General features: G+C 47.3%; 1 protein-coding gene across 3 annotated transcripts in view; it reads left to right on the top strand.

Moving 5' to 3' along the window:
* The window catches only part of triqk (triple QxxK/R motif containing), a 181,431-nt gene that overhangs the window by 52,210 nt on the left and 104,916 nt on the right, over window positions 1–24,305 (top strand). For all 3 annotated transcript variants that reach the window (XM_070876289.1, XM_070876298.1, XM_070876306.1), the window contains one exon: window positions 4,670–4,752. In XM_070876289.1, coding sequence (XP_070732390.1) covers window positions 4,692–4,752 — 61 coding nt within the window. In that variant the 5' untranslated portion in view covers window positions 4,670–4,691. The remainder of the gene's footprint in view (window positions 1–4,669; window positions 4,753–24,305) is intronic.

Genomic DNA, 24,305 nt, shown 5'->3' with positions numbered 1-24,305 from the left:
CAGCAGGCACATAGGAATGCCACCACCTCCAAGTCACCCACCATCCTGACTTAGAAATATATCACCGTTCCTTCATCGTTGATGAGTCAAAATTCTGGATCTCCATCCCTAACAGCACTGTGCGAGTACCTTCACCACATGGACAGCAGTGGTTCAAGAAGGCGACTCACCAATGTAGGGTGTTTGTTTTACACTCTACCTTGATTCGTAGACCTCGGGAATTACAGGAAAAAGGACAACACATGACGCAAAGTTTAGGCTTAACCCAGTGTCAGTTTTATTGCGCAAAAACTAACTTTAAAAACTACAGAACTAGACTTTTGAGAGAATTGTCTGAAGACATACACTTACCTGCCCAGTTCGTAGCTGTAATCGTAGATTGTAGGTTCGTGGTCATTGGTTCCGTGACCGGTTGTTCCCTCTTCTGGTCGTTCTCTTCAGTTCTGTTCCTTCCCGTTTGCTTCCATACTTCGCTTCTGAGCTGCTTCTAGCCATTTTATGAATAATACCCCCGCTGAGCTGCGGTTTCCGATAATGTGTTTGGATTGATACGTTGTTTGTGGTGGTCCGTTTGACTGACTGCCATGATGAGCCTGAATGTCCCCATTTTGCACATGGAGTCTACAGGGCAAAAGATAACTCCTTATCTTAAGTACCCCATTCTCCAAAAATGTACACCTTGTGGGGTCCCTTTGTTCTGGTTCCTTGCAGACTTGGAGTCTCCAGAGAGAATTGTTTTTCCCCCTCCGGCCAATCAGTTCAGGGGCTCTTCTGTGGGTTTGTATCAAATGTATCAAACCCATTGTTTCTATACATAAAACCAGTCTGGTCCTCAACCACAGAGATTGTCCTGAATTGGTGATGAGTCACCACCTGCCCCAGGCTGGTGCCCTTGTTCTCCCTTTGTCCCGTCAATCCCAAAAACTTGTATTAAATCAATGTAATCAATTTTTTGCCGTGGCCTCTTTCTGTGCCTTCTGGAAAAGTGTGTAACCTTACGTCACCACCTTCACATGGGCACTAAACGCCCACATCCTGTGAATTTATTTTAAAAAATGTGCTAAGGAATAAGGAGTGGTCAAGGGTGAGAGTGATAGATATGTGGAACTTGGTGCAGGACATGATGTAGATGGGAGAGCTTTTAGTGAATTGGAGTTTATGGAGCGTAGGCGACCAGCAGGAAAGTACTGCAACGGTCAAGCCTCTAAGCGTTGAAATGTGGATGACTTTTTTGGCAATTGGGCTGAGGTACAAGACAGTATATTTAATAAATCTTATGAATGTATACATTATTGGCAGCATGAAACCATTGGTCTGATACTGTCTTTTTTACAAAATGTACTTTTGCTTTACCCTTTTATTGTTGCAAAGGGTACTGTTCTAAAAACATTTTCCTTTTTATTATGTTTTTAAAAAGTGTGAAAGCTGCACTTGGTGTATTCCCCGATGATTACGTGTATGCTTTGTACACGTAAGATAATGCTGAAACATGTGATTGGCCTTACAAGTGATCTATAACCCCAGGCTCGGATGTCCCGGGCCGGCCTGTGCCTGCCTCGGCACGGCTTATGCAGGGTAAGTGGCTCACAATTTCCGGGTTTCCGCATGCGATGCACATGCACGAAAACCTGGAACTTGCAATCTGTCACGTTTCAGCTTGACCGATTGTACGAATCCCTGGGAGATGGATTTTCACTGGTGGAGAGTTGGGCTACATGCCCAGCTACTGCCCAGTGTATGCCCAAAAAACTCTTACGTCTGGTAAAAGCAGCGTAAGGATTGAAAGAAATATATAATTTTAACTTTAAAAAAACCTTTAAAATTAGTTTGTTATTTTGGACCCTTCAAATGTTTAATTGCATTTTATTTTAATTAATTTTGACCATGTCATTAATTTTTACTTCAGTTGTGTGTGAAATTTGTGTCCGATTTAAGCTTATGGGGATTCCGTATATAAATAGAATCCCCATATGCTTAATGGTTGGGCCAGCCCACGTGATCCCAGGAAGACTTGTGAATTGCAGGCGCTCCTGGGATACGTGGGTCTTTACGCAAGTATACGCCTGCAGCCCAGGAGTGCAAGTCTTCGTAGTTACTGGACCATCAAGAATGTTTGTACTTTTGTTGCGGTTCAGAGGTATTCGCCCACGGGAAGCCTCCATCCGCAAATTCGGGCCCCAGTTTTAAAGTGGATAGTGATTATTTCCACCGTACACCAACAATGTGCCCTCTCATTGCTGTGTTGCTGGTATAAAACTTGCATGCAGAACCTTTTCATTCAGTAGCTGTGGCTTATCATAAATTAAGACTGTCTTCTCACACAGAACAACATTTTGTTAAGTGTAAAGCCTCACTCTGGTATGTTGATCATGGGTGTGATTTTTACTTTGTTGTCGTAATACAGGTTGAGCGTCCGAAATCCGGAAACCTCGGGACTAAGGCCGTTCCAGATTCCGGGTATTTCTGGATTTTGGAACGTCTTTGCCTGGGCTGATGTAAGTGGGGTCGGGCAGCCGAGGAAAGGTGGCGAGGTCGGCCTGCCGAGGTAGGGGTGGAGCTGGGGCCGGAGCGAGGTCAGGCCGGGACGATGTCGGGCTGCCGAGGGCCAGAGTGAGGTTGAGCTGCCGAGGGCCGGGGCGAGGTCGGGCTGCCGAGGGCTGGAGCGAGGTAGGGCCAGGACGAGGTTGGGCCTGTACGAGATTGGGCCGCCGAGTGCCGGAGCGAGGTCGGGGCGAGGTCGAGCCGGAGCGAGGTCGGGCCGGGACGATGTCGGGTCGCCGAGGGCCAGAGCGAGGCCGGGGCGAGGTCGGGCCGCTGAGGGTTGGGGTGAGGTCGGGCCTGGCCGGAGCGAGGTCGGGCTGCCGAGGGCCAGGGCGAAGTCAGAGCGCTGAGGCGGGGGGAGACCGGATTTTGGAACATTTTCCGGTTTCCGGACGACCCCGCCACGGATCGGCCCGGTGTCCGGATTCCGGAACATTCCGAATTTTGGAACTCCAGATTTCGGACACTCAACCTGTATTAACATTTAAAAGCCTTGGACACAATTTTTTTTTAAATCTGGTGATTTCAGTTAAAGTATTAGTGAGGTTAAGTATCAGTTATCTTGTAAAAATTATGTTACAGGCTTTTTGTAAAATTAATGTTCATTCATGCAATTCTTTCACCGATGTTGTGGGTTAGAACAATGCTGGTGATGTAGTGTGACTAAAATCACTGTTATTATGATATATTTTGTTCAATGTCTTATTATTTTGACCAGATTTAAAATGTTAATAACTCAACAACAAAATGTCATCAAATTATAGTTTTTAAACTCTGGTTCAAATTATTATGGTGACTGCAATTGAATTTTACTTACTACAATTTGAATTTGCAAGGATATGCAACTTTGGATATTCTCCAATTTGGAAGCGTTTAATTATTTTTTATAAGCATTGGAATTTTCATTGAAAGCAGTCCATCATCTTTATTAGCGTTTTAGTGTTTACTATTACACTGCAGCTTACTAATTGTATCACAATGTGCATAGTCTATTCTTAGGTTCAAATAGATGTTAGATAGGTAGATCTAATAGAACATGGGAAGAAGTCAAGAGAAATAAAGAACTTGCATTCATAAAGCGCATTTCATGACCTCAGGACATCCTAAAATGCTGTACAGCCATTGAAGTGCTTTTATCGTGTAGTCACTGTTGTAATGTAGGGAAACGTGGCAGAGAATTTATGCAGAGCTAGGTCCCACAAATAGCAATGAAATAATGACCAGATAATCTGTTTTTTAGTGATGATAGTTGATGAATAAATTTTGTCAGGACTCCCTTGCTCTTAATCCAACAGTGCCATTGGATTTTTGACATCCACCTGAGCAGGCAGAGAGGTATGACGTCTCATGCAAAAAAACAACACATCCAAAATTGCAGCACTTCCTCATTACTACACTAAGCTGTCAACTACAACAATAACAACTTGCACTTGTATAGTGCCTTTAACGTAGTAAAACATCCCAAGGTGCTTCACAGGAGCACTATCAAACAAAATTTGATACCAAGCCACATTAGAAGATATCAAAACAGATTTCCAAAGTTTAATCTCAAAGGTAGGCTTTAAGGAGAGAGAGAGAGAGGTGGAGCGGTTTAGTGCCACGGTAGCTGAAGTCACGGCTGCCAATGGTGCAGCAATTAAAATCGGGGATGTGCAAGAAGTCAGAATTGGAGGGGCGCAGAGATCTTGGAAGGTTGTGCTGCCAGACTCTGCTGCCAATTCGGCCGTCCATGTCCTAACTCGCATCAAGTCCACCTCGGCAACACCTCGTTTGCAAATCCCTCCATAGCCTCGCCCCTCCCTACCTCCCTACCTCCTCTAGCCCAACAACCCAATATTTAATTAGAGGAAATTTTTGCTTATCCATTACAGAATGTCGGACAAACAGTGTTATAAATCAGAGAGAATGGAGGGGTGCTGAGGTAGAGCTGGCTGTCAGCCTAGATTATGATAGAAAATTCATAATTCAGAGACGAGTATCTTCAGCTATCCTTGTAAAGTGATTATAAATCATTAATCCACGCAATGGAGTCAGGAGTCAACAGGTTAAATATTTATATTAATTATTCAAATATTTAAAGTATATTTTTGAAAATATCTTCTAATGGGAATATTCTTTTAATTTATAGATGCTCTGTTGCAACACTGAAAATGGGTAGGAAAGATGCTGGTGCCTCGAAAATCCCAATTGATCACTATCGGAAACAAATAGGTAAGTACAGTAAAATTCTAGATTATTACAGATGGTACTTTTAATCCTTTAAATATTAATATTTTATTACAGATTGTGAAATAACTATAAAATTATGACTGTTAGAAAAAATGTATTTTGTTGAAGGACTCGTCCAAATGTTCTTGAATATTAATTGAAAAATGACACTGTAATATTTTTAAAACATTATTGATCAACAAGTAAAAATGTTAGTGACCTCTCATTTGGAATTGCCACTTCAGTTTACGGGGTAAAATTTCCAATTTGAATTTGAATGCGATCCGTGTTCCTGGCGCACATTGCGACTAAAATTGAGCTAGCTTTGAGATGTTTGTTTTCCTCAAACTTCTTTGCATATCGCTGAACGTAAAATCTATCATGAGCCAGTGTAATCGGGCAGTGCTTTACAACGTAATAAAAAAAAAATTTGCTTTTGAAAAAAAAAAATTCCTTGATAAATTTAAGAGTAGTAACTTGGTGCAATTTGATTAATACAGCTGAAAATGAGTTCCTCACAAAAATCAGCATTTTAATCAGAGTATCAAGTTCACCACCTGTGAATAACCTGATTTGAACTGAAAATGACTTTAAAAATCTATACAGAACCATTTGAACAGAAGAACATAAGAAATAGGAGCAGGAGTAGGCCATACGGCCCCTCGAGCCTGCTCCGCCATTTAATACGATCATGGCTGATCTGATCATGGACTCAGCTCCACTTCCACGCCCGTTCCTCATAACCCCTTATCCCCTTATCGTTTAAGAAACTATCTATTTCTGTCTTAAATTTATTCAATGTCCCAGCTTCCTCAGCCCTCTGAGGCAGCGAATTTCACAGATTAACAGCCCTCCGAGAGAAGAAATTTCTCCTCATCTCTGTTTTAAATGGGCGGCCCCTTATTCTAAGATCATGCCCTCAGTTCTAGTCGCCCCCATAAGTGGAAACATCCTCTCTGCGTCCACCTTGTCAAGCCCCCTCATAATCTTATACGTTTCTATAAGATCACCTCTCATTCTTCTGAATTCCAATGAGTAGAGGTCCAACCTACGAGGGGGTATCACTAGGGGGGTAGTGCTGGATAGGCTAATGGGACTCAAGGTAGACAAGTCCCCTGGTCTGGATGAAATGCATCCCAGAGTATTAAAAGAGATGGCAGAATTTATAGCAGATGCATTCGTTATAATCTACCAAAATTCTCTGGACTCTGGGGAGGTACCAGTGGATTGGAAAGCAGCTAATGTAACGCCTCTGTTTAAAAAAGGGGGCAGACAAAAGGCATGTAACTATAGGCCGGTTAGTTTAACATCTGTAGTGGGGAAAATGCTTGAAGCTATCATTAAGGAAGAAATAGCAGGACATCTAGATAGGAATAGCGCAATCAAGCAGATGCAACATGGATTCATGAAAGGGAAATCATGTTTAACTAATTTACTGGAATTCTTTGAGGATATAACGAGCATGGTGGATAGAGGTGTACCGATGAATGTGGTGTATTTAGATTTCCAAAAGGCATTCGATAAGGTGCCACACAAAAGGTTCCTGCAGAAGATAAAGGTACGCGGAGTCAGAGGAAATGTATTAGCATGGATCGAGAATTGGCTGGCTAACAGAAAGCAGAGAGTCGGGATAAATGGGTCCTTTTCGGGTTGGAAATTGGTGGTTAGTGGTGTGCCACAGGGATCGGTGCTGGGACCACAACTGTTTACAATACACATAGATGACCTGGAAGAGGGGACAGAGTGTAGTGTAACAAAATTTGCAGATGACACAAAGATTAGTGGGAAAGCGGGTTGTGTAGAGGACACAGAGAGGCTGCAAAGAGATTTAGATAGGTTAAGCGAATGGGCTAAGGTTTGGCAGATGGAATACAATGTCGGAAAATGTGAGGTCATCCACCTTGGAAAAGAAAACAGTAAAAGGGAATATTATTTGAATGGGGAGAAATTACAACATGCTGTGGTGCAAAGGGACCTGGGGGTCCTTGTGCATGCAACTCTTTTGGAGTGTACCTGAAAAAACAAACATTAAACCGTGCCACCCGCCCTGGATGACACACCAGACATTTACAAGGCCCTTTTTTTATTTTTTGTGGGTTTTTTTTTTGGGCACTAAAATCACATTTTTTCCTCCAGTGCCCCCTATAAAAGGGGAGGGGGACACTAAAAGCACCGGCAATTAAAACAAATTAAACTTTAAAACATAAAATCAAATTAAAATTTGATTGCCGGGCGTGACGATGCACTCCAGTCCCTCCGGTGCCCACCTCTCGCGGAAGGCCGCGAGCGTACCGGTGGACACCGCGTGCTCCATCTCCAAGGACACCCTGGCGCGGATGTACACGCGGAAGAGAGGCAGGCAGTCAGGTTGAACGACCCCCTCGACCGCCCGCTGCCTGGACCGGCTGATGGCACCCTTGGCCGTGCCCAGCAGCAGTCCTACGAGGAGGCCCTCAGACCTACCCGCTCCCCTCCGCACAGGGTGCCCAAAGATCAGGAGAGTGGGACTGAAGTGCAGCCAGAATTTCAGGAGCAGCCCCTTTAAATAATAACACAGGGGCTGCAACCTTGTGCATTCCATAAAAACATGGAACACGGACTCTTCCAGACCGCAGAAATTGCAGGCGGCCTGGGAGTCCGTGAACCGGCTTATAAATTTGTTGCACGGCACTGCTCCGTGCATCACCCTCCAGGCCAAGTCCCCGATGAATAGTGGGAGGACTCCCGCATAGAGTGCCCTCCATCGGGGACCCCCGCCTCCTCCGGACGGCAAGATGGTACGCCATGGCGTGTCCGGACGGCCGGCGAGGATAGCAAAGTTGAGAGTGTGCAGGAGCAGCCCGTACAGGAAACCCCTCCGCGCGGAACTGAAAGGCACGGAGGGGATTTCCTCGAGGCGGCTCAAGTTGTGAGGCGCCGGCTCCCGAAGGAGGTTCCGGGGTTTGGCGCCGATGAGGAATTCCATCCGGACGGGGGTCAGTTCGGACGGGATCTCCCCACGTGCTTGAGCCTCCTCGAGGCACCTAACAGAGTCAGGACCCAAAGCTGTTTTTAGCGACTCGATGGCTTCGGCCGCGCGGCAGACGTTGGCTGAATTTAGGCGCCGCGCCAGCGTGCCTGGCGCCATCCAGCCCGCTCCTCCGCCATCGAGCAGGTCCCTGACCCTGGTCACCTCACCAGCCACAGCCCTCTCTTCCGACCGCCACATAAAACCTCGGTCGTGGAGGTACGGATTCCCGAGCAGCGGCTCCTGCAGGACAGCCGCCACTCCAGCCGGCGGAGAGCTGCGCTTGGTGGAGACTTTGTTCCAGACCCTGATGAGTTCCTTGTAAAAGACAGGCAGCTCCTGGAGGGCGGTCCTGACACCCCCCAAGTTCACAAACAGGAGCTGCGTGTCGTAATTGAGGTCGCACTGCTGGCGGAAGAAATACGTCGCCAGAGCACACCACCTAGGAGGGGGCTCGACGTAAAGGTATCTCTGCAGGGTCTGAAGACGGAAAGTCGCGAGCTGGGCGCTGACGCACACCAACGACTGACCGCCTTCCTCAAGCGGGAGACTCAAGACCGCGGCAGAGACCCAGTGCTTCCTGTTGTTCCAGAAGAAGTCCACCAGCTTCTTCTGTATCTTGGCGACAAACGCAGGGGGAGGGGTCAAAGTGACCAGCCGGTACCACAACATTGCGGCCACCAGCTGGTTTATGACTAGCGCTCGGAGCAGTCCTGCCCAGCGCCCTAGGCGAGCGGCGACCTTGGCCTCCAGCTCCTGCCAGTTCGCCGGCCAGGCTCCCTCGTTGGGGCTAAGGTAGACTCCCAGATAGAGGAGATGGGTCGTGCTCCAGGCAAAAGGCCTGAGCTCCTCCGGCAGGGAGTCCACCCGCCACTGACCCACCAGGAGTCCGGAACATTTTTCCCAGTTGATTCTTGCGGAGGATGCGGCCGAGTAAATCTCCTGGCACTCACGCATCCTCCGCAGGTCAGCGGGATCCTCTACCGCGAGGAGCACGTCATCGGCGTAAGCCGAGAGGACGACCTCCACGCCCGGCCCTTGCAGAGCCAGTCCCGTCAACCTCGTCCGCAGGAAAGGCTCCACGCAGATGGCATATAAATGGCCGGACATGGGGCATCCCTGGCGCACCCCTCTCCTAAAGTGAAGGGGCGCCGTCAAGGACCCGTTAACCTTAATCAGACACTCCGCGGCGGCGTACAAAAGTCGGATCCGGGCGACGAAATGTGTCCCGAACCCGAAAGCGCGCAGAGTTCCGAGCAGATAGTCGTGATCCACCCTGTCGAACGCCTTCTCTTGGTCGAGAGATAGGAAGGCGACTGACAGACCAGCCTCCTGGGAATGATGGATGAGGTCCCGGACCAGATGGATGTTATCGTGGATTGTCCGGCCCGGGACCGTGTTGGACTGGTCGGGGTGGATCATGTGGTCCAGCACGGCACCAAGGTGAGCAGACATCGCCCTGGCGAAGATTTTGTAGTCCGTGCTGAGGAGGGAGACTGGGCGCCAGATCTTAAGGAGGCGGAGATCTCCCTTCTTAGGCAGCAGGACGATGACTGCCCTGCGCCAAGAGAGGGGCATTTCCCCGGTCGCCAGACTTTCCCCCAGGACCCGCGCGTAGTCGCTCCCCAGGACGTCCCAGAACGCCCTGTGGAACTCCACGGTCAGCCCGTCCAGCCCCGGGGATTTTCCCCTCGAGAGCCGGTCGAGGGCACCGGTCAGCTCCGCCAGGCTTAGCGGAGCTTCCAGATTTTCACCGCCCTCCGGGCTGACTTTTGGCAGGTCCTCCCACAAAACTCTACGCGCTTCCTCTCTGGACGGATCCGGAGAGAACAGAGCCCCGTAATATTCACGGGCCCTGTTGTTGACGCCCTCCGGATCCGAGATGAGAGAGCCGTCGTCGGCCAGCAGCGTCAAGAGCTGCTTACGGACACTCTGCCTTTTTTCCAGCGAGTAGAAAAAGGGGGAGCCGCGGTCCAGATCCCGCAGGAACCGGATCCGCGACCTCACGAACGCGCCTCGGGACCCGACGAGCTGCAGGTCCTTCAGCGCGGCCTTCTTAGCTTCGTACACCGTCCGCAGGGCCGGGTCCTCGACGACTTGACCGAGACGGGATTCCAGGTCGAGCACCTCTTCTTCTAGGCGCCCGACTCCGGCCGCCCGCCTCTTGGTCGACCCCCTCGCGTACTCTTGACAGAAGACGCGGACGTGAGCCTTGCCCACGTCCCACCATAGCCTCAAGGAGGGGAAGCCCCCCTGCTTCCTTCTCCAGTCGGACCAGAATCGACGGAACGAGTCCTGGAACCGCACGTCCTCCAGCAGCCGGTTGTTAAAGTGCCAGTACGCGGACCCCGTCCTCGCGCGGAGCGAAGCGAGCTCCGCCCACACCAGGTGGTGGTCCGAACACGGCACCGGCCGCATGGAGGCCGCCGGGACGCAGGAAACGTACGCCCGAGACACGTAAAGGCGGTCGACTCTGGACCATTCTACTCCAGGCCTCACCCAAATAAAGGCGCTGGAGTCGGGGTGGAGATTTCGCCAGACGTCCACCAAGTCGAAGGACCCGACCAGGTCCCTCAACTTCTCCATCGCCGTCATGCTCTGCGGGGCACCGGAGCGGTCCCTCGCCTCGAGGGTGCAGTTAAAACCCCCCCCGAGAACAATGCAGTCACCGACGTCGACGGAGCCAAAAAGAGCAGACACTTCTTCGAAGAAGCGCGCCTGCTGTGGGCCGGGCTGAGGGGCGTACACGTTCACGAGATGGAGCGACACGTCCCCAGGCGAACCGTTACGTGCAGCAAGCGGCCTGGCACGGGCTCCTCGACCCCCAAGATCTCCGGCTGAAAATGCGAGCCCAGCAAGATGGCCACCCCACTAGAAGTGGCGGTGAGGTGGCTCATGCGGACCTCTCCTTGCCATTCCAGGAGCCACGTGGCTTCGTCTCCCGGAACGGTGTGGGTTTCTTGCAGGAAGGACGCCGCATATTTCCCCTCCCGCAGGAGCGAAAAATTGTCAAATCTACGACGTGCCCCTCTGCCGCCGTTGATGTTGAGGCTGGCTATGGTTATCTTCATGGCAAAAGCATAGTGCAACCTCTACCTTAACCTATTGCAGGGGAGGGAGCGGAGTCTTTTGTTGACCTCCACTCCTTCAGCAGCCCAGCGAGGAACTTTTTGAGCCGGCGCAGCTCAAGGCCTTGCGCCCTTGATAAGGGCCCGCCCGCGGCCATGGTTTTAGCGGCGACGCGGACGGAAGCGATGAGTAGCCCCGGCTCGGACCATCTTTCCCGGGCCAGATGGGCTCGGTTGCGGCGACCCTGGATCTCGACCATAAAGTCCCGGAGATCCTCTACGGGAATGAGGGGGGACTCAGCGGCGGGCACGAGCAGATCCACCGCCTCACTGGCGATGGACTCGAGATCTTCACCCGCGTCCTCCACCGAGTCCCCGTCCTCCTCCGGGAGGTCGCCGCTAGCAGCCGGCCCGTCGACCGCACGAGGTACGGCAAACGGCCCGGCCTCTCCATCCGGCCCTGGCTCTGCCCCGATCCCACCCCCAGGATCGTCGGCAGAGGAGTCCCCACTGGGCTCTTTTAGAATTGGTGCTGGGTCGGGAAGCGACAGCGGAAGGGGTTCCTCCTCCGCCCCAGGAACCGGGGAACAAGGAGAGACCCGGCCATAGAAAATCCCCAGGCCCTCCAAGCGCTCCAGCTCCAAAGTAGGGGGCGAGGGTGGGTGTTCCTACCCCTCCCCGCCGCCACCCCCCGGCCCAGCGTGTACAGATTCATTAAAAGTGTTAATACTTTGTATTTCTGCCGAGTCGAGCAAATCCCGGGGGAAGTTGGATATTGGCTTGGCGGGCTCAGGTTCGGCCTTTTCGGCCCCGCCCGCCTCAGTCCCCGGGACGCTCGACCCGGCGGCTACGCATTCTTCCGCTGGCCCCACGCCCCCCACGACAGGCAGATCTTTCACGCCATCCCCGGGAGGCAGCGGCTGGGCAGCCTCGACTGCCTCACCCTCCCCGGGGACAGATTCCTCGTGCCTACGGCGCAGTTTGGGGGCGCCGGTGGGGGACGCAGGACACGCGGCGGGCACCGATTCCTCCGCGGAGGGATGTTGTTCCCCCCCCCGCCTCATTGGAGCGGCGCCTCCTTTTTTTCCTGGGGGGGCACGGAGACAGGGAGATGCCCGTGTCTGCTGAGGCCTCCCGCTCCACTCCCCACTTTTTCTTATCTTGCCCGCGCCCGAACCCCTCTGCGGTATTAGTCAAGGGCTCGGGCACGGGCTCCGGGCACCCCGCACTCGCCGGTGACGGGGTTGGGCCGAGCGCGGTGAACAGCTTGTCTGGCGCACTAAGGGGACCCGCCTCTAGGTGTTTCGCCTTCTTCCCGGCCGGACGCTCTCCCTCCCCGCCGCCAGAGGCCGTGAAAACAAAGGCCCCCGACGATGCCCGCGCACCCACAGCTCCCGGCACGCGGACGCTACTAGGGGGAGGGGTGGCGGCGGCACCAGCCTTGGCCGCCCTCGGTGGTTTGGCGGCTTTGGAGGCGGGGCAGTTCTTGCGAACATGCCCCACCTCCCTGCAGGCATGGCACCGCACGCCGTCCGACGTCCAAATGACGCGGTAGGCAGTCCCCTCGTGCACCACATTAAAATTGCCCTCTGTCGCCTCTTCCCGCGCCAGCCGGACAAAGAGCTGGTGGCGGAAGGAGAACACATGGCGCAGGCTGTTCTCCCTGAGGCCAAGCGGTATGGGGTTGATCCCCGACCTTACCTCCCCCAGTTGGTGTAGGTGAGGGAGGAGGAGCTCAGCGGGAACAAAGGGCGGGACGTTTGATAGAATGACCCTCTGCGCGGTGGCCTCGAGAGGGTCCACCGGCAGGAACGCCCCGCCCACCGTGAGCCCCTTTTCAATGGCCAGGGACACCGCCCGCTCCGACCCCAGGAAGAACACGGTCTTCCCAGACATCTTGGAGGCTGCGACAATGGCCGAGGGGCCGACTACCCCAGCCATCGCCCGCACGCACTCCTCAATGCTCATTGTGGGGTGAGTGTAGCTCTTGACCCCGTGTTTCGTAGTTATAAGTCTGAATGGTGGCAGGGCAGCAGGTGGCGCAGGAGGTGCCGTGGATGTGGATGCCGCCTGCGCATAAGTCCTAGCTGGCCCTGCCACCGGCGTAGATGGGGTCGCCATCACGGGGTCCCTTTAAGGGCTACACCCACCCCAAAGTCACAGGCCTTAATGGTCTTTAAATGGCCTTGTTTAATAGACTGAGCAGAGGAGCTCTTAACGAGGCACACCTCTCCCCTAGTTGACAATTGGGGAGGGGCCTTGCTCCCTCTGCTCAGTTGTCTTAATTGTTTTATATTTTTCCAATCAATTTGGGAGGAAAAGGGCTCTCAGAGAGGGGAGAGACAGAGAGTAACAGAGAAAGAGAGAGGGGGATGGGAAGGGGGGAAACTGCGAGGGCAGGTCTCCCCTCGCAGCTGTGGGTGGGTGCAATCCCCAGATGGCAAACAAAAATAGTCTTTGGGGTGGTCTTCGGGTGAGGGGAGAAGATGTCTTCACCTGGTGCAGCTGGAGCCACACAGGCACACACTCCCAACGATGTTAATTAGGCTGGATTAATTGTTTCTTCAGCCTGGTAGCTCCAGCTATCCCAGGCTAGGCAATGGGGGAGGGGTGCTTCAAAGGTGTGTGGGGCCTAGTTGTAAGCAAGGCCCCCACACACACTTCCACACACACACACACCCCCCGCGATGTTCCAGCCCCCGACTGGTCTTCTTTCCTCCCCCCACCGATACAGCAAAGTCTTTTAGGGACTGCACCAATACACCCACCTGTAGAATGGTAGAGTCTCCCTCCTTCCACACTGAATGTTGTTGTTGGTCTTTCCCCCTCTCTCCAACTCTTTGTAGAAATGGTGAAGTTGTTCAAGTTTTCTGCTTTTTCCTCCTCTCCCTCTGGGTGAAAGTTGGTGGTGAAGCCCCTTCCTTCCTTCTCTTCCTGGGCTGATTCACAGGCCCAGCCAGGAGCAAAAGCAGCAGCTCCTTCTCTCACTGCTCACAGCTCCAACTGTTTAGGCCACGCCTCCACTGCTCCACAATTGGCCCAGGTGCAACAGGTAATCAGGAAGGCCATTGAACAAATACTTTTTTACTGGAAATCTTTGAGGATATAACGAGCATGGTGGATAGAGGTGTATCGATGGATGTGGTGTATTTAGATTTCCAAAATGCATTCGATAAGGTGCCACACAAAAGGTTACTGCAGAAGATAAAGGTACGTGGAGTCAGAGGAAATGTATTAGCATGGATCGAGAATTGGCTGGCGAACAGAAAGCAGAGAGTCGGGATAAATGGGTCCTATTCGGGTTGGAAATCGGTGGTTAGTGGTGTGCCACAGGGATCGGTGCTGGGACCACAACTGTTTACAATATACATAGATGACCTGGAAGAGGGGACAGAGTGTAGTGTAACAAAATTTGCAGATGACACAAAGATTAGTGGAAAAGCGGGTTGCGTAGAGGACACAGAGAGGCTGCAAAGAGATTTAGATAGGTTAAGCGAATAGGCTAAGGTTTGGCAGATGGAATACAATGTTGGAAAATGTGAGGTTATCCACCTTGGTAAAAAAAAACAGTAAAAGGGAATATTATTTGAATGGGGAGAAATTACAACATGCTGCAGTGCAGAGGGACCTGGGGACATCCCAAAAAGTTAGTTTGCAGGTGCAGCAGGTAATCAGGAAGGCGAATGGAATGTTGGCCTTCATTGCGAGAAGGATGGAGTACAAAAGCAGGGAGGTCCTGCTGCAACTGTATAGGGTATTAGTGAGGCCGCACCTGGAGTACTGCATGCAGTTTTGGTCACCTTACTTAAGGAAGGATATACTAGCTTTGGAGGGGGTACAGAGACGATTCACTAGGCTGATTCCGGAGATGAGGGGGTTACCTTATGATGATAGATTGAGCAGACTGGATCTTTACTCATTGGAGTTCAGAAGGATGAGGGGTGATCTTATAGAAACATTTAAAATAATGAAAGGGATAGACAAGATTGAGGCAGAGAGGTTGTTTCCACTGGTCGGGGAGACTAGAACTAGGGGGCACAGCCTCAAAAGACGGGGGAGACAATTTAAAACCTAGTTGAGAAGGAATTTCTTCTCCCAGAGGGTTGTGAATCTGTGGAATTCTCTGCCCAAGGAAGCAGTTGAGGCTAGCTCATTGAATGTATTCAAATCACAGATAGATAGATTTTTAACCAATAAGGGAATTAAGGGTTATGGGGAGCGGGCGGGTAAGTGGAGCTGAGTCCACAGCCAGATCAGCCATGATCTTGTTGAATGGCGGAGCAGGCTCGAGGGGCTAGATGGCCTACTCCTGTTCTTAATTCTTATGTTCTTATGTACTCAACCTTTCCTCATAAGTCAACTCCCTCATCCCCGGAAACAACCTAGTGAACCTTCTCTGAACTGCCTCCAAAGCAAGTATATCCTTTCGTAGTATTCCAGGTGTGGCCTCATCAATACCTTATATAGCTGTAGCAAGACTTCCCTGCTTTTATATTCCATCCCCTTTGCAATAAAGGCTAAGATTCCATCACGCTGCAGCAATCTGCTGGGACCTCCCCAGAATCCAGGGAATTTTGGTAAATTACAATCAATGCATCCACAATACCTGCCGCTATTTCTCTTAAGACTCTAGGATGCAAGCCATCAGGTCCAGGGGATTTATCTGCCTTTCATCCCATTATCTTACTGAGTACCACCTCCTTAGTGATTGTGATTGTGATTGTGTTCCTCCCCCCGCCCCCCCATAGCCCCTAGACTATCCACTGTAGGAATACCGTAAAGACTGATACACATTATTTGTTCAGAGTTTCTGCCATCTCCATGTTCCCCATTACTAATTCCCCGGTCTCGTCCTCTAAGGGACCAACATTTACTTTAGCCACCCTTTTCTTTTTTATGTACCTATAGAAACTCTTGCTATCTGTTTTTATATTTTGTGCTAGTTTACTTTCATGCAAACATAGAAAAATAGGTGCAGGAGTAGGCCATTCGGTCCTTCGAGCCTGCACCGCCATTCAATAAGACCATGGCTGATCATTCTGTCAGTATCCCTTTCCTGCTTTCTCTCCATACTCCTTGATCCCCTTAACCGTAAGAGCCATATCTAACTCCCTCTTGAATATATCCAGTGAACTGGCATCAACAATTTTCTGTGGCAGGGAATTCCACAGGTTAACAACTTCCTGAGTGAAGAAGTTTCTCCTCATCTCAGTCCTAAATGGCTTACCCCTTATACTTAGACTGTGTCCCTTGGTTCTGGACTTCCCCAACATCGGGAACATTCTTCCCGCATCTAACCTGTCCAGTCCCGTCAGAATCTTATATGTTTCTATGTGATCCCCTCGCATCCTTCTAAACTCCAATGAATAAAGGTCCAGTAGATCCAGTCTCTCCTCATATGACAGCCCAGCCATCCCTGGAATCAGTTTGGTGAACCTTCGCTACACTCCCTCAATAGCATAGTCTCCCTCGTAGTCTATCTTCCCTTTCTTAATCAATTTTTTCGTTGTTCTTTGCTGGCTTTTAAAAGCTTCTCAGTCTTCTGTCCTCCCACTAGTTTTGGCCACTTTGTATGCCCTTGTTTTTCATTGGATACCGTCCTTTATTTATATTGGTGTACAGAAGTCAGTTTCTTTGTAACGTAAAAAGAAATTATACTCCGGAGCTTTTAAAATGTGTCTATTAGTGTCCTTGAGCCCAAAAGAACCAACTTATCTTGAAGAGCCTGCTCGAAGGTCTGCAAATGAGCCCAGTTAGTGGAAACTCCCAGTGGTGATTAATTCGGTCTGGGGATGTGGCCAATTATTTTGGCTGGGCCTGCTTCTCGCGCGATATTTTTTACACCACCACAAAACATCTTGGAAACTCAATTTGCGCTAAACGTAACTTGCACTTAAAATTCCACGTTGGTTTGGCCAATTTTGGGCACTGTGCCAAAAAAACAATGCAACCGAGTGGAAGCTCTGGGCCTACATGTTTGCTGAAAACATCATCAACATGGCAGCCTGATCAGGAGTTCGGTATCTCAATGTGATTTTTGTAATATTTTTCTGAGGAAAAAATTCCCTCAATTTTCATACCCATCTCTATAGTCACCCCAGGTTATGAGATACCTAAAGCCAGGAAGGTGGGTGAGCAGCAAAAGTAAAGGCCTGTAAAAATATCACTTTGAAATAGCTGCTAGGTTGTTAACAAAAGCTGTATGGGTGCCATCGGGCTCTGATTTCTCCACAGGTATATGGAGTTAGGTCATAGATCAGCCATGATCTCATTGAATGGCGGAATAGGCTTGAGGGGCTAATAGGCCTACTCCTTTTCCAATATTCCCTGCTGCAGCGTGATAACAGATTGCACTATTGCTCCACCCATGGCAAATTTAGTTGATTATAGGTTCTCATAGCATTACACATAGGCAAAGAAAGTGTCTCTGTCTTTCTGTAACTGTCCTTGTGCTTGTGTCCCTAGTCTCTAACTCTTTCTGCTTTCATGGTTTCAGGAACAGTGGAGGCAAGTTATATTGCAGAGATGAATAGGATATGGAGTTTGAAGCTCAACTCTGTTCTGCATATTTAAGAATGTGGTCACAGTAGATCTTGTAAGCAATGCCAAATGCAGATTCCTGTCAGTATCAGATAAATTAACTAGAATGGTAGTTAGTTTTCATCTTCAGCATTGGCATGGTGCTGTTATAAAAGTACATTAACTCGATGGGGATTAGGTAATTTTTCTGGTTAAGTATTTAAAATGGAGTGTGTGTGTGCATGCAGAAGGCTAAATTGAAGATACAGAAATATTTCCATTTGGTTATAAAAAGTGGATCTCTGTCTCTCCATGCCACCCCATAACAAGTATTGTCCTGAAAAACGAAATGTTTATCCCAGCAGGTCCCTATATTTCCGTGTGAATGGTTGGTTCAATTAGAGCACATTCTAATAGCTATTCAAAGTACATTTGCTATATTTTGGCAGCATTGAAATGATGACTAAAACATGAAAAAGACACCGACAATTCTATGTTTATTATTCTGGATTCCCATATCGTTTTTTTGTTTAGCTGGAGGGGAATGTGAAATATCAACAAAGGCAACAGGTGTAAAGGGCAAATTATATGTGTTAGAAAGCAGTGCTTCTTCAATATGGCTATATTTTTACATCAACACCACATGTCTGTTTGAGAAGTAAATCCACAGTACCCAAAGCATAATGATACCTTACAACTATTTACATACTTCCAGTCTTTGTAATACAGCTGTAGTGGTGAAACCTATGTTAATTTGCATTGGAAATGGTGATTGGCAATTTATATTTATACAAGGTGGGGAACAACCTGAAAAATGGAAGAAAACACATTTCAACACCTTGTGATGTCGGTGCCATGATGAGCTGGGGTGGGAGATGCTGAACGAAGGCTGCTGTTGGCCAATACATTAACTGCTAGGCATATGTGGCTAATTGGGAATCCAGATGTGGCTAATTGCATTTTTGATAAGTAAATACAGGAATGAGGAACAGACACAGTCATTAGGCGTATACATGTGAACTTTTGTTGGTAAAATGCTAAGATGAAAAGCAGTGTGTGTGAGTGTTTTTAGATCTATGCGTGCTTTTCTGCTGCTTATTGGTTATCTGTTAAAATGGTGTGTGACACGGATAAAAATACTGGATTTCAGCAAAATGAAAAAATCAGCAACATTATATGGAGAGGGGTGCTGTTATCATGGTCAGAATAACCACTCCAGGCCAACGGAAGAAAGCAAGTCCACAAGTCCAACCAATAATGAGCATCGTGGCAAAGGGCAAGCAACATTCAACCAAGCGCTGGATGGAGACCAGGGTTTGGGGCGTCTTGTTGTGTGAGTCAACATTCTACACAATCGCTCTGATGAAGTCAAAGACCGCTTGCACTTTCTGGACAAAAAACTAGAAGCAGCATAAGATGAGCTGTGCCTGATAAATTCATGCCAGAATTTCAAACAATTCAGATCTTTGACAGTATAACTTGTCAAATAGTGAGCTATAAGCCTAATTGCAAAAACAACTGTCCAGTTTGAAAGTTCAGATAACTGTTCTGTTTAGCAGAGGTTGCAGTTGTGTCCCATAATCCTGGTTCAGTACCAGTGTTATCCTTGGGGACCCCTAATGCTTGGCTGTTGAGAAACACTGCAAAGTTTTGCACTGAATGGTGGTAGATGCTTAAGTAAATATACACATGAAGGACATTTACTTGTATTGTGTGTAAGGTGATTTTTACTAAAATTCGTGCATGTGGCTAAAATGGTGTTGCTGTAGTCATTTCTATTGGACATAGGAGGAGGGAAAATCAAAAGATGAGTTGCTATTGGTTACTTTTGCATGTTTTTAACTGGCCTTGGTGGAGTACTTGGAGTTAGGATCTGCCTGGATTCTCAGTGTGGTCTTGGATACCATAAAATGATGCAAGTCAAAGGTATGTAATTTACCAAAATTCCCTGCATTCTGGGGAGGTCCCAGCAGATTGTAAAACTGCAAATGTAACGCCCCTATTTAAAAAAAGAGACAGACAAAAAGCAGGAAACTATAGACCAGTTAGCCAAACATCTGTGGTTGGGAAGATGTTGGAGTCCATTATTAAAGAAGCAGTAGCAGGACAGTTGGAAAAGCAAAATTCGGTCAGGCAGAGTCAGCATGGATTTATGAAGGGGAAGTCATGTTTGACAAATTTGTTGGAAGTCTTTGAGGATGTAACGAACAGGGTGGATAAAGGGGAACCATTGGATGTGGTGTATTTGGACTTCCAGAAGGCATTTGACAAGGTGCCGCATAAAAGGTTACTGCACAAGATAAAAGTTCACGGGGTTGGGGGTAATATATTAGCCTGGATAGAGGATTGGCTAACTAACAGAGAACAGAGTAGGGATAAATGGTTCATTCTCGGGTTGGCAATCAGTAAGCAGTGGGGTGCCGCAGGGATCAGTGCTGGGACCCCAACTATTTACAATCTATATTAACAACTTGGAAGAAGGGACTGAGTGTAACGTAGCCAAGTTTGCCGACGATACAAAGATGGGAGGAAAAGCAATGTGTGAGGAGGACACAAAAAATCTGCAAAAGGACATAGACAGGCTAAGTGATTGGGCAAACATTTGGCAGATAGAGTATAATGTTGGAAAGTGTGAGGTCATGCACTTTGGCAGAAAAAAAATCAAAGAGCAAGTTATTATTTAAATGGAGAAAGATTGTAAAGTGCTGCAGTACAGCGGGACCTGGGGGTACTTGTGCATGAAACACAAAGTTAGTATGCAGGTACAGCAAGTGATCAAAAAGGCCAATGGAATATTGGCCTTTATTGCAAAGGGGATGGAGTATAAACACAGGGAAGTCTTGCTACAGTTGTACAGGATATTGGTGAGACCACACCTGGAATACTGCATGCAATTTTGGTTTCCATATTTACAAAAGGATATACTTGCTTTGGAGGCAGTTCAGAGAAGGTTCACTCGGTTGATTCCGGGGGTGAGGGGGTTGACTTATGAGGAAAGGTTGAGTAGGTTGGGCCTCTACTCATTGGAATTCAGAAGAATGAGAGGTGATCTTATCAAAACATATAAGATTATGAGGGAGCTTGACAAGGTGGATGCAGAGAAGATGTTTCCACTGATGGGGGAGACTAGAACTAGGGAGCATAATCTTAGAATACGAAGCCGCCCATTTAAAAGTGAGATGAGAAATTTCTTCTCTCAGAAGATTGTGGATCTGTGGAATTCGCTGCCTCAGAGAGCTGTGGAAGCTGGGACATTGAATAAATTTAAGACAGAAATAGACAATTTCTTAAACGATAAGGGAATAAGAGGTTATGGGGAGCGGGCAGGGAAGTGGACCTGATCGGAGCAGTCATTATCGTATTAAATGGTGGAGCAGGCTCGAGAGGCCGTATGGCCTTCTCCTACTCGTATTTCTTATGTTCTTATGTATACTGTCTTGAAAGAGATTGCTCATTTGCTGCTCCAAGTCATATGGGGCTACGGTAGTCATGCCCATACAGTAAAATGTGACCACAATATAACTTGTCAAATAGTGAGCTCACAAGCCCAATTGCAAAAACAAATGTCCAGTTTGAGAGTTCAGATAACTGTTCTGTTTAGCAGAGGTTGTAATTGTGTCCCGCAATCCTGGTTCAGTACCAGAATTATCCTTGGGGATCCTTAATGCTTGGCTGTTAATTAACTGTACTTAAGGTATCTGGACTTGGGTAGGTAGGAAGTGACCATACAGTGAGAGAATATGCACTCTACATCAAGCAAACAGAAACTTTATCTCTGTGAATTTCTCAGTAGCTTAGTTTGACGGCACTGAAATACGGTGATGGGTTTCTACGCATTTCCTCCTTTCTGGCATTCCCACTTCTACCCCGCATAAATTTCAATTTATTCAAAACACAGCTACCCATACCTGCCTATTTCACCCATCTCTCCCTCACTTATCTGTATCCGCTCCCTGTCTCCCAACATAATTGAATTTAAATCCTTGTCCTCATTCTCAGCTTCTGAGATTGGGAACTCAGCAGCTGATGGAAGATTAAACCTGCATCCGATCATGACCATAGCGCAGTGTTTCATGTATGCCTTAACTTCTGTTTACTTTGTTGATACTTATTATGTGTGTAAGTTTTTTAAATATATGAGTGCGCTCATATGCAAACAAAAGATTGTTCAAATATGTGCTCTGCTATACTTCAGGTGCAAGATGTGAACAGCACTGCAATTAGAACTCTTTTTGATAATCCTGTTTTGTGAATTTCTGCCATTTCTGCTTCTGGGCTGCATGGCAACAGTTTACTTTTTTATATATATATATATATGTAGATGACACCGAACTGTTAACTGATTTGCCGTAGTAAAATTAACCAGAAGCACTTTTTCATAACATACAAGATAATGAATATCCTGTTAACATACCTATCATATTTTCTTCCTATTATAATATGCTGTCCCACTGTGGTAGTTTAATCACATAGTAGCTGGAGCAGTGGAAGATCCAAATCAGTTGCCGACCATATGATCTTGAATGACAAAATTAAAAGTTGTGTATATTAATTGAGAATAACCGATGAGTCTGGTGGTAACTACAGGCCAATCAGTCTAATGTCAGTGGTGGGAAAACTGCTAGAGACCAATGTTCCCGTTTAGCTGCGATGTCTGAAGCTCCCACGCAGGCCGCTTGCTGATTTCGCAAGGAAAAACCCGCACATGCTCGAAAGTTTAAAGGGACCGCGCACCCAAAAGAAAAATTAGAGAGAACATTGCTCGAGACCATTGTCAAGGCCAAAATGAATTCTCACTGGGGAAGCATGGGTTAATAAGGGACAGTCAGCATGAATTTGTTAAAAGCAAATCGTGTCAAACTAACCTGATTTAGTTCTTTGAAGTAACAGAGAGGGTTGATGAAGGTAGTGCAAGTAGATGTGTGTGTATATAGACTTTCAAAAGGTATTTGATAAAGTACCACAATACAAACATACGGAAAATAAAATGGTATTAAAGGGACAGTGGTAACTTGGGTGAATTAAGGGATAGGAAACAGAGAGTTATGGTGAATTAAAGTTTTTCTGACTGGAGAGAAATTTGCAGTGGGGTCCACCAGGGGTCGGTATTAGGACCATTGCTTTTCTTGTCATATATATATATAAATAACCTGGACTTGGGGATAAGGAGCACATTTTAAAAATTTGCGGATGATACAAAACTTGGCAATGTAGTAAATAGTGAGCAGAATAGTAGCAGACTTCAGGAGAACAGAGACAGACTGGTGAAATGAGCAGGCACATGGCAGATGCAATTAAAAGCAGATAAGTATGAAGTTATACACTTTGGGAGGAAGAACGTGGCGAAATAATCTAATTTAAATGGTTCTATTTTGAGGGGGTGCAAGAGCAGCTGGGCCTGGGGGTGCATATTCACAAATCCTTGAAGGTGACAGGGTAAGTTGATAAGGCAGTTAAGATATCATGGGATACTTGGCTTTTTAAATCCGAGCATTGAATACAATAACAAGTAAGTCATGCTAAACCTTTATAGATCACTGGTTAGACCGCAGCTGGAGTATTGTGTACAATTCTGGGCACTGCACTTTAGGAAGGATGGCAAGGCCTTGGAGAGGATACAGAGGAGGTTTACCAGGAGGATACCAGGGATGAGGAACTTCAGTTGTGTGGAGAAATTGGAGACGCTGGGGTTGTTCTCCTTCGATCCGAGAAGGTTAAGGGGACATCTAATAGATATATTAAATTTGATTGTATTAATTTCTTGAACAAATGACTTGACTCTGAGTGATTCAAAAACTTCTATGAGAAACAGAAATAAAACAAAGATTTGACAACTTTGGATATATAAAGGAGTCATCAAATCTAAAGGGGTGCCACACAGGAGCAGGAAAATTTGATTGAATTAATACTTTTGAGATGGAATGCAGGAGATTTTAGCAAAGCAATTCAGATTATATGGTGATCCTAGATTGTCCTGTAGAATTGTTATAGTACTGGTTTGAGTCCTCTGCCTTCTGAGAGTGACTCAGCACTTGATGGAAATGAGTTGTACTATCAATTGCATCTTGCTCTCGGGAACATGGAGCATGCTGGCATCCAAAAGCCATTTATTTTAATGCTAACAAAGATTCAAAGTGACCATCTAAAGTGCCTTCAATCCACAAGTCACTATTTTGTTCCCATATTTTTGTAGCACTGATATGCATTACCTTACATTTATCTACTTCAGTGTCATTTGCTAATTTACACCTCTAATTTACAATGTTAAGACTACCTGAATCCCTCCAACTCACCAACCTAATTAGCCATCCCACACAATTTGGTATCTGCAAATGCCAAGATCCTGCTCAATATCCTTTCTTGCAGATCACTGGTAAAGCAAACCCCCAATGAGAAATTTATAATCACCTTGCTATTTCTTATCGAGATTTTTTTTTAAATTCAGTTTGCATTTTTTTCTTGAATTTGTTGGTCAGCCCTTTTTTTCAACATGGTATTTATGTGGAATTTTATCAAACATGTTTTGAAACTCTAATAGTGTCAGTTGCAACATTTTTCTCCATAATGCTAGCATATTCCTGTGAGAAGTCTAGTTGTAGGACATGATCTCCCTTCCGCAAAATGAATATTTATTAAATTCAAAGTAAAAAGATCCTATAAATGTATCCTTTGCTAACTTCGACATTATTTCCTGAACTAATTAGCTAACTCGTCAATAGTTCTCTGATTTAGTTTTTAGTCATATTTGAAAAATGGTGTAACATTTGTTGTTTTCCATTTCACTGGCTTTCCTTGTTTCCAATCAGCCATGTTGAGCTCCTCCTCCTCATTTGTTGTAAGATAGGTTTGTCATTTAAATGTTTGAGGGATCTGTTTTCTTACTATTTTCTCCACCCATTCTCCATATTTTTTGAAGTTTTCTGTTTTACTGTGATATTTCTATTTTTCCCATTCCCACCTCA

This window comes from Pristiophorus japonicus, chromosome 1 (assembly GCF_044704955.1).
Source record: "Pristiophorus japonicus isolate sPriJap1 chromosome 1, sPriJap1.hap1, whole genome shotgun sequence".
Classification (NCBI taxonomy): domain Eukaryota; kingdom Metazoa; phylum Chordata; class Chondrichthyes; family Pristiophoridae; genus Pristiophorus; species Pristiophorus japonicus.
This window is presented reverse-complemented; position numbering and strand designations above follow the sequence as displayed.